General features: G+C 43.1%; 2 protein-coding genes across 2 annotated transcripts in view; one reads left to right on the top strand and one right to left on the bottom strand.

Moving 5' to 3' along the window:
- The window catches only part of hpse2 (heparanase 2), a 47,960-nt gene extending 45,428 nt beyond the window's left edge, over positions 1-2,532 (bottom strand). Inside the window, exons 1-2 of the mRNA XM_084561428.1 lie at positions 2,234-2,532; positions 81-235 (exon numbers count right to left, since the gene is read on the bottom strand). Coding sequence (XP_084417554.1) covers positions 81-235; positions 2,234-2,517 — 439 coding nt within the window. The 5' untranslated portion in view covers positions 2,518-2,532. The remainder of the gene's footprint in view (positions 1-80; positions 236-2,233) is intronic.
- A 4,108-nt stretch (positions 2,533-6,640) lies between these two features.
- cnnm1 (cyclin and CBS domain divalent metal cation transport mediator 1) lies at positions 6,641-19,365 on the top strand (the record flags this gene model as incomplete). Its single annotated transcript, XM_084561247.1, has 10 exons — positions 6,641-8,120; positions 12,502-12,645; positions 13,438-13,578; positions 13,745-13,914; positions 14,120-14,219; positions 15,477-15,622; positions 16,092-16,339; positions 18,038-18,138; positions 18,796-18,897; positions 19,283-19,365. The coding sequence occupies 10 exons, from the start codon at positions 6,641-6,643 to the stop codon at positions 19,363-19,365; spliced, it is 2,715 nt and encodes a 904-aa protein (XP_084417373.1).
- Positions 19,366-19,656: the final 291 nt, after the last annotated feature.

Genomic DNA, 19,656 nt, shown 5'->3' with positions numbered 1-19,656 from the left:
GCGAGAAACGGACGCTCGCGCATCTTGCATTAGTGAGTCAGTAAGGGCAGACAATGAAGAGGAGGAATGTGTGCAGTCACCGTCCTCGTAGTTCTTCAGATAGTAGTCAGGGCCCGGTCCTCTGAACTTGGCGAGGTTCTTCTGGTTGTTGAACTGCAGGAAGTCGGTTCGTTTTCCGCCAAAGCGCAGAAAGGCAGGCGACAGGCCGCGCGCCAGGGTCACGAGCCGCTTGGAGCTGCGGACACAACAGGAAATAAAAAAAAAAATTAAATAAAAAAATTAAATGTTGACTTCAGAGTTAAAAACGTACAACTATGTCTCAACAACTAATTTATTATTTATAAAAAGCAGAAAAAAATATTATTTTTCTCTTCTTAGATTCAGTTTACTTCACTGAAGATCTGTTTAGTGCATGTTTATGTATGTATAAATAATATATATCCTAAAACAGATAAATACAAAATACGTCGTGTTACGTTGCTATGACAGCTAACTTACCGCAAGTCTACACAAAGCGTAAATAGCTTATTTATTTTATTTTTAATTTTTAATTTATATCTGCAGGCCCAAGTGACAAACTTCAACACCATCTTCCATCCTAAGTAAAAAAAAATTAAAAATTAAAAAAAAAAAAAGGATTGGGATACAGGGACGGAACATGATTAAAAGTTTTCAATGTGACGTTTAAAGGACAGAAAGTTTTATTCTCCACTACTAAAAATCCAAAGGATAGTTATAGCACAGGTGTGAAATCAGTGAGTTTCAGCCTCTGATATGTATTTGCCATTTTTACAGACGACTAAAACACTGCTTACGTTTTTGTTTTCTACAAGTAAAATATTATAATTAATAGTAGGTTGCATATATATACAGTTTCTAAATAAAAGCTCTTAAGGCACTTTAATTTAGTTGTGAATCATATATATATATCTATATATCTATATATATCTATATATACATATAGATATATATATTAATTTTCTTTTACAGCCTACGTGGCAGTCGGCTTTTGTGCCACAATAAAACGACAGTGTATAAAGTGTATAAAGTGACGATCAGCAGGCCTTACTGAACAATCCGCCTCTGCGTTCAGCAGTTACAAAACCCTTGGTCAAATAGTAGGAAGAGAAGGAAGGCCTGTATGCTTGCAACATTTTAATTCAGGGACAGGAGTTTGAACAATGAACAACGAACCCAGAACTAAGTTGTAGAAGTGGTTATGTGCATGTCATATTTTCTCTGTTTGCGGTTGTTGTTTTGCACCAAACTCTAAGACAAATTCCTTGTATGACTAACGTACTAAGTCACTACTGATTCTGAAGTGTTCGAACTGAAAATTAAAAAAAAAAAAAACTTCTAATACGTTTACACTTCTACATTTCTCTTTTCTTATGAGGATACTGCAGGGTGACGCACATATTTTACGAAAGACGCAGAGCTCAACAATGTGACAGATTAACATTTTCTGATCTTATTAAGTCCAGGCCGGCCGTCGGGGCTGTCATTGCTGCGAGTTAACAGGCCTACATTTCGTGAGACATGGAACTGAACTTTTTATGGCTACTTTAAAAATGTATGTTTCGTGGTCAAATGAGGTGAGAGTGGCGCAGTTTGTCGACTCACACTGTGCTTCTTTTTGACTGTGCCGAGTAATGCTAACTTGAAAAAGTCACCAAAAACGAATATAAGTTAGTCAAAATGTCAGCCTTCATTTAGACAAATAGATTATATATACTGAAACAACATGGCTGACACTGGACTCACGTGAACTGGATCATTTGTTAGCCTATTTTGCAAAAAATAATAATATTAATAAATCAACAGCTCAGAAGTAAATATACTAACTGGTGTAATGGACATTTTGCTGTGTAGACCACATGAGCTATAGGGCATATAGTTTTGTCTTGTCTGAATACTGCACTGTGCGTGCTGTACACTATAACAACAACAACAACAACAGCAACAACAAAGCGAAAATGGATAGCATTTGAAGTTATCGTTCACCCTCGGCGTCGATTATCTGATGGGTTAGGATTTGGAGACCCTCAATCAAAATCAGTGTGCACTACTGGACCTCTCAGTTAGCTGACTGAGAGGGAAACATGCCTGTATCACCCCATGACATTTCAGACAACGTGGCTGTGTGCGTAATAATTAAAAGAACCACCAAACATTTTAGAGATGGACACCCACACCGATTGGTGTCGACTGCAAGAAGGAAAGCTTTTCCTACCTCAGAAAATCCAGCCAACCGTCTTTGATGATCGAGGGGTCCAGCTGCAAAGAAAGGAAGTTGTCGTTGAGGACTCTGATCGGGCTGCGGGTGTTGACGTCCAGGAGAACCAGCGTCCTCTCCATGAAGCCCGGCCGCTTCCCGCCGGCTGCAGGGGTCTGATACGCAGAGGAGTAAGAAGAAGAAGAGTAGGAGGAAGAGAGTACCGACTGCACCACCAAAGTAATCAGAGATGCCAGCCACAAGGAGGACCATGGGAATACGCACAGTGACGATTTGGGCATCTTCTTGGTTTGGAGAGCAGGGGATCTGTGCGCGTAATGAGGCTTAAAGAGGGCAAGAAAAAAATGGACTGAATAAACCCTTCTGCGGCGAAGTTCGATGGCGGTTCTCTACCTCGGTCTCATCGATCTGGATATGTCTTCCTGTCTAGCTGTCTCACCCCCTTTGCCCCCCCGCCCCTCTGAGAATTTTTGGGAGCTGCAAACAAGAGCGCACGCCCCGAGCCAGCCTTCCCGGTTGTGAGCGCCAGCAGCTGGGAGGAGGAGAGGAGGCAGCACCGCCCCTCTAAGGTTCTCTGAGGTAGGCACTGAGTGCTCAAAAGTTCTTTTCCGAGCTCATATTTAGTCTTAAGTGGCGTTGAAGCACATACATGGCAGTGTTTTCTGATGAAATAAACATCGAATTTTCTGTAACTGTGTGTGAAATAGCACAACAACCAAAATAGAATTTAGTAGAATTAAAAAAGTAATAAAAGTAATAATAATAATAACGAATACAGCAACGAAGAGGAACCCAAAAGTGCTCAGTAACATCAGCAGTAGCTGCTATGGTGATGATCATGTTAAGTATTCAACGAGTAAACCGTGGTGACCAATCATTTTGTGAAGATACTGAGCTGTAGTTTATGGAAATGTAACTGTTCAGTTAAATATAAAGCATGACTGATTGTAGAGCTGTATGTTGTACATGAAAAAAATAAAAATAAAACCAGAATACATTTATAGTGCAGTTAAAGACTGTGTAAAGGTCTATCTGAGGATATAGTTAAGGTCAAATTCCAAAGATTCACTAAAAATCATCATTCCAGATCACAGACTGATTGAAGGTCATTTCAGTTTCGTCTCAAAACGACACTGCCAACATTGTAAATGAACGGTTCAAACAGAAAACGGGTGGTTTTAGGCCTACGACAATCCCCAGGCTGCGGCTCAAGAGACCAAAAGTTCTGCTTCGAAACAAGAACAGATACAAACTTGTCAACAGCACATTTCATGTTCACTCTAGAGGCCAAAGTTGTTTTGACAATCAACTGATTGACTGCACGGTTCTGAAGATGACATTTAACGATGTGAATATTTGGCCCCTTTTCAGAAACATTCAAAACCAATTTGAGATTTTAAGTTCCTACACATGGAGCTCACCTATAAACTCTTTATATGGCTTTTCGGTCCAGATGTTCCGGGGGCAGCGGGGAGCCGGAGCCACGCCAAACACAGTGGAGTCTATTGTGACGTCTCCGGGGTCAGTGACAGGGAGAGGTGGTCCTTTAAGGTCAGCGCTGTCTGACAGACGAAAAGCAAACTAAACGAGAGGAAGATGTATCGTGTAAAGCTTTTAATCGTGGCCTACAACACCTTCCTCACGAGTACATCTGACCACAGCACGGAATATCCAAGGTGTTAATGTTTCATGCTTTAGGCACAAAAGTTCCCATTAAACTCGTTAAAGTGAAAATGCTGCGTTTTTGCCATGCAGGCTACAAATGATTCATAAGCCTGAAAATCCAAACGCGTCTCTCAGGGTCACCCTGTGTGCCAGAAACTATCCACCAACGCTGTTGAGGCATAAAAATGGCCTGCCGTAAAATTCATACAGCAGATCAGAAAACCAGAAGTCTTCGTGTTTCTTCTTATTGTCATTTTGGCGCAGGTATACATCACTGTAAACATGTGGTTTCAATACGGCCAAAGTTTTTGTTTTCATCAGAAAGGTATTCAACTTTTATATATTTATACAAGCTATGGGTTATTGAATTAGCTCATAAATGTTATGCGTTATGGAACTCCAGCACGTCGCTCTTAAGAAAAGTAAAAACAAACCTTAGTCTAACGAAACATCGAATTTATAAAAGAATAATTTAGAAGAAACCACATGTTTGCCTGTCCAAAACATTTCTATTCTGGACATTGTTATGCCGTGAATGCTGAGCAAGCTTTACGAGGATGGAGCCCTCTCACTGATCGGCGGGAGTGGAAAACTGCTGAAGTGGAAATAAAAGCTTGTTTGTTTAGTTTTTGCTGTTTTTTTTTTCTTTTCTCGATCTTAACCAAATCAAAATAGTGCAGTAATTATTTGCACACACTGCGCTCAACACAGCACACAGACAACAAGAGAAAGAAAAGAAGAGCAAGAGGAGACCTTTAGATGTGCAACTCTGTGCTGTATTCGATTGAACGAAAATCTTCTTATTTATTTGAAACATTTTATTCATGAAAAACACTGAATGATGAACCAATACACCTGAACGAGCCTGTAACCGACTTATCGATTAGTCATTTCAAGGTGGAATTTGAGAAATAACATGAAAGAAATGTATTCAGTATGTAGGGAATCTCTCGGACCCAGGTGATTCAGTTTATGTGTGAATATCAAAACATCTTAATCGGTAAAAGATTATTGTAATCAGGAAACATAAATTACATTTAGTATTTTTCTAGTTTTTTTGTGTCTTGTTCACTTTTGGCTTATTTTTGTTTTATGTTTTGGATACTTTTTTTAATTATGGATATTATAATAATCGCACAAAATCCCTGTATGAGGAAATACTTTTTCACAAGTCTTGAACGAAGGAGTAAAAGAAGATGAGCTGTTTGATTAATTTAACAGGATACTTAGAAGAAAGGCCTACCATGGACGTTTTAAGGTCTGTTTTCGTTGTTTTCGTCCTTTTCCCTTTCTTCAAGTTTTATTTGGCCAAATCCAGCGTGTTTTCGTCACTGGCTTGTAATATCTGCCATCAACAGATGGGCCAATTATATATGAGAGGATTGTTTTTATTCTTTGTAAAACAAGAGTGCACATTTACATTTAAGAATACGTGAGGGAGGATTGCCTCGTTGGGAAATATGAGATTTAATTAATCGATGATAATCTCGGTTGTAATCGATGTGATGGAGACTCACCAGGGGATTCGTTATGCTTTTTTTTTCTTCCGATGAAATCCGGTCAAGCAAAACGAAACTGAAGTAGGTCAGTGCTTTTTTTTTTTGCTTTTTTTTTTTTTTTAAACTCGTCGTTATATAGATTGGTTTGTTCCAGGTGTAAGAAGTCTTGTACCCCCTGGATATTATGGAGGATCTGTGACTGAAGGGAAGCAGAGAGTGTTTAAGACTTTCAGTTTTCTGCCTCATAAATCCAAAAGACGGTGGTCACCGAACTCAGCAGTATGATGGCTTCACTGTATATATGAACGGAAAATACTATTACTACTATTACTACTAATAATGATAATGATAATAACACTGATAATGATAATAATTTACGGGTAGCTACACTATTCCTGCGAATCTTCATTGCTTATACAATTACTTGTGCAAGTAATTAATTATAATTTAAACTTTACTGACCTTGTTATTCTGAAAAACAAATATATGCATTCACCTTAAAGGTGACAGTTATATTCATCCGTGGATGTCCCGTTAACAGGTCGGTATATATCCCATAATATATCCCAAGAGACGCAAAACCTTAGTGGAAACGCGCATTTTAAAGCTGCAGGATCAAGATATTATCTTCTAAAATGTGCTGAGAATTTGCAGCACTTAAAGGAAGGCTGTGCCCTTAAAGGAACTCTGCAGGCAAAACTCAGTTTTATGGCAAAGAAAATACACAACGAGTTAGCGTCAGTGTGAATTCTGTCAGGCGACATTGTCAGTGTTTTCTTTTTTCTTTTTTTTTTAAGTCTGGGCTGCACTGAAACGGGTGATAATGCTGCCATCTAGTGGGGACCTCATAACGGCAAAAATAAAGCGTCTGAGCTGAGTAACACTGCGACTGTCAGACTGATGCAGACGACACATCCGCGTTGCAGTCTTGTTTGCTTTGTTGCCCTGAATTTTGTCAAATTTCCGTGTGTCGATTTAGCCCTGTGTTTATCTTCTATCGTTGGAAGTGCTGTACCACATTCATTATTCATGAGCATTTCCTGCCTTCTATTTTTAGAAAGACAGGGTATAGGCCTACGTAAGGGTTTGTCAATTAATATTTCAGGTCTTTTTACACATACACACTCCTGAATATCTCTCTCTCTCTCTCTCTCTGTCGCTCTCTCCCTATCTCTCTCTGCATCATGCCACCCAGCTGCTCCATCCATTCCATCCGCAAACCACGTGACCCATATCTCCCATGTCCTTCAGTAGTTCATTCAGCATGATGGCTGCGGATGCTGCGGATGCTCTCTGCTGCATCCTGCATCCGCGCCGGCTCTCTCTCATCTTTCTCATCTTTCTCACCGTCACCCTGTCCTGTCTGCCGGCCCCGACGGCAGCGCTGCTCGGCGTCCGGCCTGAAGACACCCAGAGCGGAGAGCTGTCCGTGCAGGACGGGATACTGAGGGCGACCGAGGGGACCCGCTTCATGCTGAGGGTTTACTACTCCGCATCTCCAGCTACCGAGCACCACACCAGCCTCAATATCAGCGGCAGACCGGACGCCGCACTTGCCGCTCCGTGGATCGCCTTCATAGAGGAGCCAGGTGGGGACGGCGGGGATGCAGAGAAGCGGCTGCGGTCCAGAGGGAACCCGTGTGAAGAGGAGAACGCCCGGAGCTCTGACATCGAGCTGCTGGGCTCTTTCAGATCCACGTCAAGTCATAACTCCGTTTTGGTGGAGCTGCTCGCCAAAGACCTGCGCAGGGACGAGGCGATCAAGTACTACTCCATGTGCGCGTTTGATGGAGTGAAATGGGAGCACTTAAGCACCAAAGACTTCTGGTTGGCGGTGGTGGAGAGACCCCCAGAGGCAGATGTTTGGCTCCAGGCCGGGGTGTCGGTGCTCCTGTTGGGTCTGTCTGCGCTCTGCAGCGGTCTGAACATCAGCATGTTGGCTCTGGACCCAGTGGAGCTGCGGGTCTTGCAGAACAGTGGCACGGAGAAGGAACAGAAATACGCACGAAAAATAGAGTCGGTGCGTAAACACGGAAACTACATCCTTTGCACCGTGGTGCTGGGCAACGTGCTTACAAATACATGCTTTGTCGTGTGGATGTGCCAGATTTTAGGTATGACTACTCTCTCAACTGCCTCATGCACTTTGGGGATATTCTTCATTGGTGAAATTTTACCTCACTCCGTGGCATCCAGGCACAGCCTCGCCATCGCCTCCAAAACCCTCTGCGCGACCCGCCTGCTGATGCTGGTGTTTTTCCCCATCGCCTACCCAGTCTCCAAGATTCTGGACATCATGCTGCACCAGGAGATCAGCAGCTTTTACACCAGGGAGAAGCTGGTGGCCATGCTGCGCGTCACAGATCCCTACCACGACTTGGTCAAAGAGGAGCTCAACATTATTCAGGGAGCCCTGGAGCTGAGGACCAAGACCGTAGAGGACGTGCTGACCCCGCTGTCAGACTGCTACATGCTGTCCTCGGATGCCGTGCTGGACTTCTGCACCATGTCTGACGTGATGCAGAGCGGCTTCACACGCATCCCGGTCTACGAGAACGAGAGATCCAACATCGTGGACATCCTGTTTGTGAAAGACTTGGCCTTCGTGGATCCAGACGATTGCACTCCCCTGAAAACAATTACTCAGTTTTACAAGCACCCCATGCACTGCGTCTTCAGTGATACCAAGCTGGATGTGATGCTGGAAGAATTTAAGAGAGGTAAGCCACTTTCAAATGATACCAGAGGTCTGGTCTTTGCAAACCCCCTCTTGTATCCTTTGCTTTTAGAACTTCTTCGTGGCTTATGAGCAAGAAGTCAGTCTTGAAAATGTGAGGCGCCACATGTTTTGGACCAGTCTCAAGGCAACCTCCTGCCACCTAGGAGTTAAATGTCCTTTGAAGTGACTGTGCACTTAAAAACTACATTTTCAGAGCAGAAGTCAGTGTATACATCAGTCCATCGGCTCAAAGTGAGCCTGCCAGTAAAGCCCTTTGATCCCCAGAGCAGTGAGAGCCATATGTGGAATCTGATACTGTGTCACACAGTGAGTGTGGTTCAGCCAGAGGTTAGAGGCTACCAAGGACCAAGAGTGAGGTTATGTTTAAGAATTTATGTGATGAGAGAGATTTAAGTCATTTTCCCATGACAGCACTGAGAACCTCATCTGGCCCAAACGCTCATGCTCGGTTCCCCTCAATGTGCGCGTCAGTTATCAGTTCCACACTTTAATGTAAATTTAAACTGTATCAGAAGGGAGTTGTGCAAGATTTTGCCTGCACTGGAGGTGGAGACAATGATTAGTCTTTCTTTTTCTCTCTGACTCATACATCTTTTCTGATAACAATCTCTGGTGATAAGTGCCTAAGTGACAGTATTACAGCACTCTGTCTCTAATACACATGCAGCGATAGCATCTGTTCACTATCACACAAAGGCCTCCTCCTGGGCACCCCATTCAGTCTGGATGATGACACTTAATATGATTCAGAATCGATGCTCTGCAGCAAACAGATCAGAATACTCTACTGAGGGCATCACAGGGGCGAAATAGAGACACGTGAGAAGCTACCGGCACAACTGTTATGTAGGGATTTTATTTACATTGGTCCATGTTGTGGGGATTAAGATGTAAATCTGTTTCATTGACAAAAGGAGCTCAATAGACGTCAGGCAGCAGCTGACATCAATTAGTTTGCCACATTTCCAGGTCAAGAGGTCTACCATTTCATCCTGCTCGGAAATATGAAATATAGCTTTGGTGATCCATGGACTCACATGTGGCCTACGGTTTCCAGAGCGTCTCCATATTGTTTGTGTTTTGTTTGTTATAGATGAGGTGAAAAGGTGAGGTCGGGCTTCACCTCTGCATTATTTGCGGGCGCTTAATTGTCGTCCCACTGTGACTTTGAAGTCCCTTCCACTCTGCAGGACGTCGCCATCCAAGCCTGCAGAGCAACCATGAAAAATTCAGCTCCAACCTTTCCCTTCCCCTCTCGCCTCCTTCCTATTTGGCTCTTGTGGATTAAAGGCTCCTGCTGTTCAGGAAGTCTGGCTAGAAGCTGTGAGGATGTCTCACTGAGAGGGGTGATAGGCAGGAGTGAGGTCTGTGTTAGAGGAAAGAATAGAAATGTCACCAGTAACATAATAAATGGAAAGAAGCACGCCAGAAATACCAACATAGAATAGACTAGAATAGAAGAGAATAGAACAGACTTTATTGCCATTTACACAGGTACAAGAAAGTACAGGTTCAGCTGAATTATTGTGCTTGTTTTAATTAGTAAGAAGCAAGAAGGAGCAATAGACACTAGATACACACAATGTTATCTAAAATACACGCACTTTGTAGAACTATAAAAATACACAGTAGGTTATTGCACATAACGTTATTGCACTGGAATTATTACTTGTGATATAGAGAGACAGGGCCTTGGCTTTTATTTCTTTGCCAGTGTGTTTATGTGTGTTTCAGCGTTAGCTCATGCACAAAAGAGCTCACACCAGGCCCAGAGATAATTGAGAGTTGCCATTTATGTAGTTAGGTACATCCTTTAAAGAGCACATTCAAGAAGAAAATCCTGAAAATGTCAAACGGGCTGGTTGAGTTGAAGTCAGACAATTCAACACAAGACACAAAATATACGCATCACAATACAGAAAAGGCAGGTCGCAGTCCACGAGAAACCAGTAGAGATCTGGAATGAGACTATATGGACTGATGACACAACAGTCAGCTAATGAAAAGGAAAGCTTGGAGAGAAACAAAAAAAGAACAATTTCTGAGTCAGAGCAAAATCATATCATCTGTCAAACACCATGCTTCTGTTGTGACTTGGGCAGTGGAACACTGGCATTAAGTGATGGTGACAGATTCACTGCTGACAGAAGCAATAGTATAAAAGCAAATGTGCACAGGATCATTGTTTTCCTAAGATTCATCCAAACGCATCAAAACTCACTGGAAAGCTTTGCTCATTCAGTGTGACAATGACAGTAGACAAAGCAACATTTTCCAGGAGAAAAAGGTGGAATATCCTCCACTGTCCATGTAAGTCATTCTTCTTAAAGACTGGATTAAATGTAGAGAGACCCTACAACAACAAGCAAGGGTGCAGTAACAGCCTGACAAAGTCTCGCCATTGAAGATTTAAAGCATCTTTTAACGTCCGTGAGTCGAAGACTTGAGGCCGTCATAAGCAGCGAAGGATTTTGAACAGTTACTCCTACACTGATGTAACCTCCTCAGACTAAAGCCACGGCTTGGCACTTTAAAGTAGTGTATATTATTGAACTTTGAACTGAATCCGCTGAAGCACGGAGCCTGAAGAACAGAAATTGTGGAACCAATGCAGTCTGTCTTTATACTTTTCAAACGGCGCAGTATGTCCTTCACTTTACGCATTTTGGGCTTTCATTGCATGAAAATTTAATCTTCCGTAAATATTTCAATTTCAATTTCAATTTGGGCTTCGTGAAACTTAAATAACAGGTTAAAAAGTACATGATTTCTCAGTGCAATGTTGTACGAGAACCTGAAAATCGTACTTAAGTATAGTTTCTAGCACGTGTATGCTCTCGCTTTAGTTACTATGTGCAGTTTTACGAAGAACCCATTTAAGTACCGTGAATAATGTACAAGATAAGTCCAAGTTCTTACCTTGCAAATCACAGAAGGTAGTTATACTTTAAACTGAATGTGTTCATAAATTGCTGTATGGGCATGTGTGTAAAACAGGGAGGAAAAGAATTGCTGCAAAAAGGTATATTTTCCATCTATTATTAGCTGTAATGTTTTGCGGAAAACACAACTATATATAAAAAAAAAACTTGTGTAAACAAATGCCTGACCTAAAATAGCACACACAGCCTGCACGAGCCTGAGAAACTGGTGGAGCAGAAATGCGAAAGGGACATCCGCGGAGGTCCCAGTTTCGCCCCTGGCGTGTGTGTGTCTGTGTGTGCCATTCTGCCAGCGTATTATGTAACGTATGAATGATGTAATGCAGACGCATCAGCGGCTGAGGGCAAATCCACCTCTGACTCACCTGAGCCATTCAGACAAGCTGACCCCGAGCTCTGGATGCGACCTCGCCGTCCCGGCCAGAGCTTCGCGTATTGGTTCTGGAGACCTGTCAGTCAGTCAATCAGCAGTTTGTCTTTGTCTCGCTGCTGTGGATTAAAGCATTTGATCCATTTTATCCCTTGGCAGTGATCCACCCCACTAAATCGTCCCTTCTCGTATGAGGCTCTGATTTTGTTCAGTGCTGGAGATTGTTTATATGTATGTGTGTTGTCTTTATAATTTTGGTTAGGTAACTTATCAGGTCACCAAATGGACTTGGGTGACCTGATAAATGGGTGCCGTCACAAGCAGAACACCCAGTGAGGGGTTATGAACACAAAGCAAAACAGTGAAAATATATATATTTTTAAACAATAGTTGAAACTGACAAAAAATGATCAGTATTTCTTCCTGGTTTCCTCTCCTTGGGATGCTCAAGCTCGGTGGCTACTTCTTGTCACATTGACTTTATTGACAGAGCTGCTGTTGGCGAGCTCAGTCATTGTGTCTGGCAGGCTTGTCGTGTTAAGCTAAACACAAAGTGAGTGGGAGCGCTGGGCTCGCTCATGGATGTGTAAAGCGTGTGTGTGTGTGTGTGTGTGTGCATGCTCCTGTGTTTACAGAAGTGGCAGCAGCATGGGCAGTTTATGCAGCAGATGCAGGCGTCCCCAGACTGATTGCATAATCTCACTGTTTACGTAAGTCTTCCAAACTGTAAAAGTGTCCCTAGACTAATCCACCCCCCGAACATCCACTTTCTTATTGTCCGAGTCTCACACACAAAACACACACGAGCGCAATCCAGACATTGGAGTGATTTCAGATCCAACCTCCGAAGTCAAATCTCTCCTGCGTTGGTAGTCTCTCGGCTCCAGCTGGTGTATTAACGCTGATTTTCATCTTGACTGCACAGATCCAGTTGGAGGCTCGGGTTATTTTTATCCAGTGACGTTGTCCCTCAACCCATTGCGTGAGCAGTTTTTTTTAGCTTGGAAACATTTGAACTCCTTATTTCTACTGTTTTTGGGTGAATGCAGGGAAGTCTCACCTGGCTGTGGTGCAGAGGGTGAACAGCGAAGGTGAGGGAGACCCCTTCTACGAAGTGATGGGCATCGTCACGCTGGAGGACGTCATCGAGGAGATCATCAAGTCAGAGATTGTGGATGAGACAGACCTGTACAGTACGTATAAGCACAATGATCATGAATCACGTTTTATATATTTATTTCCAACGTCCATAATGAAGGTCCTCTCCCCTCCCCTCCCCTCCCGTCCCGTCCTCTCCTCAATTAAATAATGTGACTAAATGACCAAGCCTCAAAGATAATCACGATTAATCCGCTTATTTTTTAATTGGCTGGAAAGGCTCTCCACAGGGATGAACTCAAATGCTGTTCATTTATTATCTAATCTGGTCCATTCTTTTTTTTCACTCAGTAATTTTGTCCTATTTGCCTCTTGCAGACAGGAGAACGTGTTCTACTGAACGTTTCTCCAAAAAAAACAGAAACATAAAAGTGTGCTACAGTGCTAATTACATGCGCAGTCTCTGAAGCTGTCTGTGTCCTGTTGTGCACTTGTTCATAAACTCTGGGGTTTTTAATTACATTGTGTGTGTATATACAGCGCCGGTGAGCTAATCTCTCCAGCCTTTGCACTTGAAGCTTTTATAGCACCAGCTGTTGTTCCTGCTGCAGCTGTGATGTATTCAAGGGGAATATAATAAATGCAATACTCCTCGCATCTGCAGAGGACAAGTTCATTTATCAGTCGGAGGTTTGTTGTTTAGCACAGAATAAGCTCCAGCTATTTGCAGCTGTTGTGTTTTGTCTGTTAGAAATCCACTGAGGATGCATTATGCAGCACCTTATAAACACAAATATAAACTCCTTTCCTTGCTTTTGCTGTTATAAGAGAACATATGAATTGTGAGATTTGCACATTGCACCTGATTTTGCTGTGTGCATTTATAGCTGACAACCGGACGAAAAGGAGAGTGTCCAACCACGAGAGGAAACAGCAGGATTTCTCCATCTTCAAACTGGCAGAGAATGAGCTGAAGGTGAAGATGTCGCCCCAGCTGTTGCTTGCCACTCACCGCTTTTTGGCTACAGGTAGATTTGCGTGTGCGTTTACACATGCCTGCGTAACGCACACAGAGCATTTTCACAGAGTGGATTGCAGGATAAAATGGAGGTAAGGACTGTTCTTTCTCCTTACTTGTTTTTTTTTTTTTTGTGTGTATGTGTACGTGTGTGTCTGTATGAATCCATCTCGCAGAGGTGGAACCTTTTAGGCCGTGTCACCTGTCAGAAAAGATCTTGCTGCGCCTCATTAAACATCCCAGCGTCGTGCAGGAGCTCAAGTTCAACCCCAAGAACAAGCACGCTCCTCAACACTACCTCTTCCAAAGAAACAAGCCCGTCGACTACTTCATCCTGATCCTGCAGGTACTTCCAAACTCACGAATGCTGTGAAGAGACAGGTTATGAAACCAAAAAAAAAAAAAACAGTCTCGTCAGTTTCAGATATTGTTGTGCCGGGGATTTTCTGCATGTGTGGGAGGCTCCATTAGACGAGCAATCAATTCACCATTCACATCATAAGCGCGGAGCTCACAACTAATCCATGTAAATGGCCGTGTTAATGTTGCAGGGACGGGTGGAGGTAGAGATCGGAAAGGAGGCTCTTCGCTTTGAAAATGGAGCGTTTTCCTATTATGGCATGCCGGCGCTCATCCCACCCCTGCCTTTTGGTAAGTCAGTGCACGCATGAGGTCGATAATTCTAGGGAACTCAGTCGTGGTTACGATGATGGTCGTGACGAGGGGAGTCGGGGCCAGATGACGGGTCGAAGTGTTTTTCCTGTCAAAATACAACCCTGTGTGTAGTTTCAGCCTGTACGAGCAGCAGCAGCAGCAGCAGCAACAGCAGTCGTGGGAAGTAAGTAATTAAAAGAAGTGATTTCAGAGAATTTCCCAGTGGAAGGACATGACCTGCGCAGGATTATGTGAAATCCAGCTAAGACTGCAGAGCAGGCAGAAAGCCCGTCTCTTGCTCTCTCTCTTCCTCTTTCTCGTTTTCTCGTGGTGACCGTGAGCGCATTATGCATGCGCCGTGTTCAAAGCTATTTGGAAGACCCTGTTCAATATTTTAAAAATCCCCTCTTAGCATCACAGAATTAAGAATTTTCTCTGAAGCCACTGCAGAAGGATCACGTCTCAAAAGAGCTGGATTTTCCGGTTTCTCTTTGTGAGTCACTGCTCTCCAATGGACTAGACCAAAAATAGCAGTACTCGTCATTCAGACCGGCGGTGATTAGCTCGAAGCCATGCAGAATACTGGTGATTGAAAAGTGCCTGAGTAACCATCCATCATATTAATAATGGCTGAAGATCAACAGCGATCAGTCATAACATTATGACCACCTTCCTGATATTGTGTAGGTCTCCCTTGTGCCTCCAGAACAGTTGTGACTCATCAGAGAATGGACATAGGCCTTCTGAGGTTGTCCTGTGGTGTTTGGCTACAAGATGTTGTTAGCGGGGGTCTTTGGGTCCTGTGGGTTGAGGGGAGGGGCCTCTGTGAATCATCCCACAGATACTTGATCAGTTTGGGATCTAGTGAATTCGGAAGCCAGGTCAACACCTTGTGCTTTTCATGTTTTTTTAGTTGTTCCTGAACCGTTTTTGCGTGCGTGTCTGTGTCAGGCTGCTTCCTGCTGGGGATGGCTGCTGCCATCAAGGAGTGTCATTGCTATGGGTAGTAGCGAATATTAGCTTCTCTCTGTTGTGTAAGGTTTCTGAAACATGTTCATGTGCAATTGACATCCGCAATGAAGTAAAGGCTTGTTCGTGAGAGTGAACATATGCTGGTACATAATTTGTGAGATTTGCTTAATTTGAACTTGTAATGAACTATTGCTGTAATGACGGTTTTTGACCCCGTGCAAGTAATTTATGTAGGAAATACCTTACGTAATACCTCAAGTTTTCTTCTTCTGTTGTGTTCAGGTCAGCGGTACAGCTCCCGGGGCAGCGGTCTGAACCAGTCGGATTCGTTGCTAAGTGGAGGCAGTGTGGGTCAGCTCACTATAGGAGGAGGGGTCTACTTACCAGACTACTCAGTCCGTCAGCTAACGGACCTGCAGATCATCAAGGTGACAAACATAAATGCCTGCACAACGCAGAAACATATGGGGTTGAAAAAAACATCAGCTGCCGCCATTATAAACTCAATTAAGTCTCTAACTTCCTGCGCACTGAAGGTCAATTCTGGGATCACAGGCAAGAACCTGCACTTTGAGCTCCATTTAACAATTTCCAAAAATGTGCACTCTTCCTCTGCTGCAGCGTTCGCCTTTGATATGTCCTAATCCCTGATTCTGACTGAACGCAGACATCCTGTCTCTCACTCTCCCCTCCATGCGCCCTCTTTCCTTTAATCACATGGGATAATTGAGCTAAATTTCAAGCATGAATATTTTTTACCTTTTATGATGGATCGGCTCTTCAGCTCTGCTCCTCTTTCTCCAAATACAGTCCACATTTCCTCAAGTCCACGTGTGCAGGGCAGCAATACATACACACACACACAGATGATAATATTTGCTTCCTTGGTGCCGGCAGATCACCAGGAACCACTACCAGAACGCCCTGACAGCGACCAGGATGGACAGCTCCCCACAGACACCGGACCCCGTAGATCCTGACGCCAAAGGGAGGTCGCAGGTCCCAGAGGCTCGCTCGCACAGCATCGCCCTCCCCCTCACGCACACACACACTCGTCTGGGGCTGGCCCGCCTTGCTCATCTCCATCCCCACGGTGGCCTTCGCAGCACCTCGCAGCTCAATGAAAGGAACCGCATCGTCCGTAAGTAGAGTTGATACCTTAAAAAAACGTGTTATGTATGACTACAGGGAGTTTGTCTTGGTGCTAAAACATTTGCCCGTAATTGATTAATTTGTCCGCTGTTAATTAAACTGCGACAGTTCTGTGAGTTTTAAGCTAAATATTTGAAATATTAGATTGTTTTCTTTTCTGCTTAAAAGTAGTTTAAGTAGATTGGACAAACTAAGACATCACCTTGGACGTTTGAGGAGCAATTTAAACTTTTCCCTTTTTCCCCCCATTTTACAGTCAAAAATGTTTTAATTACATTTATTATTAATGAACCATATATATATATATATATATATATATATATATATATATATATATATGTATAATATCTATTAACCTATTATTTTTTCTGTATGAATTTAATTGTTGAGTATATATAAAAAATAAATCAAAAAATAAAGGAATACATAAAAAGTAGAAAAAAAAAAAAACAATATCACAGAAAAGCAAGTCTAAAGAACTGAGTTTTAAGAAGTGATTTAAAAGATGATCCTTCATCTCCTCAGGCAGTTTGTTCCAAAACCTAGAAGCCCTGATAGAAAACACATGGTCACCTTTAGATTTAAAGCCCCGGCTTTGGGGCCAGTAGGGCCCTACCTGATGATCTAAGGCCACAGGCTGGCTCACACTTCCGACACGTGGAGCCAGACCCAGGCATGCTTTGACAGTGATTTGTAAGATGTTGAAATAAATTCTGAACAGGAAGCCAGTGGAGAGAAGCTCTCCTTTAGTAAATAACGTCACCATCTCCTCGCTCTGTTCGCTCTCAAATTCATCCCTTTATTTCCCTCCCGAGCTGAATAATCTTAAATAAACCCGGAGTCATGAGGATTGTTGAGAACATTACTTACTTTTAGTTGAACTGATTCTTCTGCTTTTTGCTCGCTGTTTTTCCTCTATTTCAATCCCTGAAACGTTGAAATGTAAAATGATGACGAACGGCAAGGCTTGATATGACTTTGGCGGCTTGTTAGGATGTTGGAGACCCACTTTTGAAGAGGGGATTCGAGTGCTTTCAAATGCCTTAAAGACATTCATGCCAACCCTGTAAATGAGAGAACAAATGAAAAGGCGCTCGAAGATTATATAATTAAGTAAGAAATTAAATGAAAAATAATGAATGTTATCCCACCGGTTACTGTCTGTTTGTGTGCAGCACACAAGGTAAAGATGGCATTGGTTTAGTTATTTTTCATCCACTAAGTAATGAATGACTCATGTATGGTAACTCACTCTGGTTCGAATGTGGCATCAACCAATCTGTACTGGTTTCAAGGCTTAAAGGATTTCTCACATACCATCTGTCTTACGCTGTGCGTAACATGCCATCCGGATTGTGTTTGTTCGTGTCATTGAGAAAAATGACTGCACAGATGGTTCCATTGGTTGCCAATAAGAATAGTTCACAGCATAATAGTATATATACCACCAGGTTTTATGTTTAATCACAATTTATTTCACCAGTTAAGTCCCCTTAGCTGGTTGAAGCTAATCTGTATTGTGAATTTGGTCCCTGCTTTATTTAAGCTTTACTTCAGTGTGACTTCAGTGATTGATCCTTATAGAAACACTGAAGTTCTCTGCCTCCCTCTATAGGCAGAGCTACTAAGGTGCCTGGGTTGTGCGGTTGCTTGCATCAGATCCATTAGTCTAACGTCTCCCTCACAGGCAGTAAATCTGATGGGCAGAGGAGTCCAAACGATACGGTGTTCCTCCGCATGGATGAGATTCCCTACATCCACGAGGATCGCCCAGAGAGCTATGGAGAGAATGGTGAGTGCTGCTCCACGCAATGAGATCTACAATTTGTCCGTGTGGAAAAGAAAAAGTGTCCAGAAAGTGTGCTTTGAATTCGGTTTAAGACACAGACTGAAGTCAGTTTACGTTGAGAGTCAAAATTTCAAAGGAACGGTGCTAAATAAAGGCAAATATGTGTCGTGATCTTGATGATGACCACGACAGAAGTTGGAACGTTTCAGTCCAACAGTAAGGTTGCACATTAATATACCCCAAGCCTTTCTGGGGTTTTGACCACATCCAGCTTTTATCCTCCTCTACACACCTTGGTAGACAGTGAAGTTGCACCACAAATCTCATCTTCTACTTCTACAAGAATTTAGATAAAAATATTTTATTTGCATCAAGACTGTGTGAGTTTTTGAAAGAAGAATCTTGTTTACTGTACAGTCCAATTATTGCTATGGCTGGATACTACCTCATAATACTTTTACATATTTCATATTTCCATTCTACTCATTTTAACTCTGTTTGCCTAATGAAGGCATCTTTAAAGCAGGCAGGAAATTCAATGGGTCTTCTTTCAATTTTAATTGAGTTTCAATGACTGCCTTTGATCAAAAGTTTCAGTTGGCTTATAGATCTACATATAATTTCCCTCTAATTCTAAATCTCACTAACTTTCTCTCTCAGATGTGCCTACGGAGTCTCAGCCGTCCACCTCTCCCTTCATCAGCTCCCTGTCTCTGTCCAGCTCCGAGGAGAACATTGGAAAGAAGCTACTGCGTAAACTGAGTGAGTGAGCAATTCGGCATGAGCCCTGCTGCGACAGCGCACCCACGCACACCGTCAGATGTGCCCAAATGTGCCCCGTCAGACACACAGTACATAGCAATGGTGCCGGGTGTATCTTAGCAACAGGTGATGTGTCGTGTCCCTCTCAGCCACCTACTGCTTCCTGCAGAGCCGATTCTCCAGATGCAGCTGTCCTCGTTGGCCCGGATCCAGTGTGACTCATTTAAGTGTGTGTATTTATTGAAGGCGCCGGACTGTTGTAGAGCTGATGTTAATTTCCGCTGGTGATAAATGCGAGGTGGATTTTGTTCCCGGCTTAAAGCAGTGTGTACGTCAGTGCATTTTAACCAGTGCTGACATTCAGCATGATCTGCTCCCTTTCCAGGTAACAAGAGGAGGAAAAAGTCTCGGGACGGAGAAAGGAGTTTGGAGGAAGGTTCAGAGGAGCAGGCGTCGGTGACGAGCTAGCACAGTGGCAGTAAGGAAGAAGGATGAAGCACAAGCCCTCTTCCTCTTTATCATTCGCTGGGTATCTTCAGTACTACTGACCCCCTTCACAGGCTCCCTTCGAGCTCCGACACAACCATCACTGGAGACTGAGCCATCCTATCTGCTGTAGCCATCGATAATACTCAGGTCCCCGCTGACACACAACCCCCTTCTGCCTGACTTCATAATCTTCAACAAAGCAAACAGCATAGTATTGGACTTATCCAGCCTTACACCAGAGAGTATAGGTCCCAGCAGTAGTTAATGTTG

Source organism: Chelon labrosus (assembly GCF_963514085.1).
Source record: "Chelon labrosus genome assembly, chromosome: 15".
NCBI classification, from domain to species: domain Eukaryota; kingdom Metazoa; phylum Chordata; class Actinopteri; order Mugiliformes; family Mugilidae; genus Chelon; species Chelon labrosus.
This window is presented reverse-complemented; position numbering and strand designations above follow the sequence as displayed.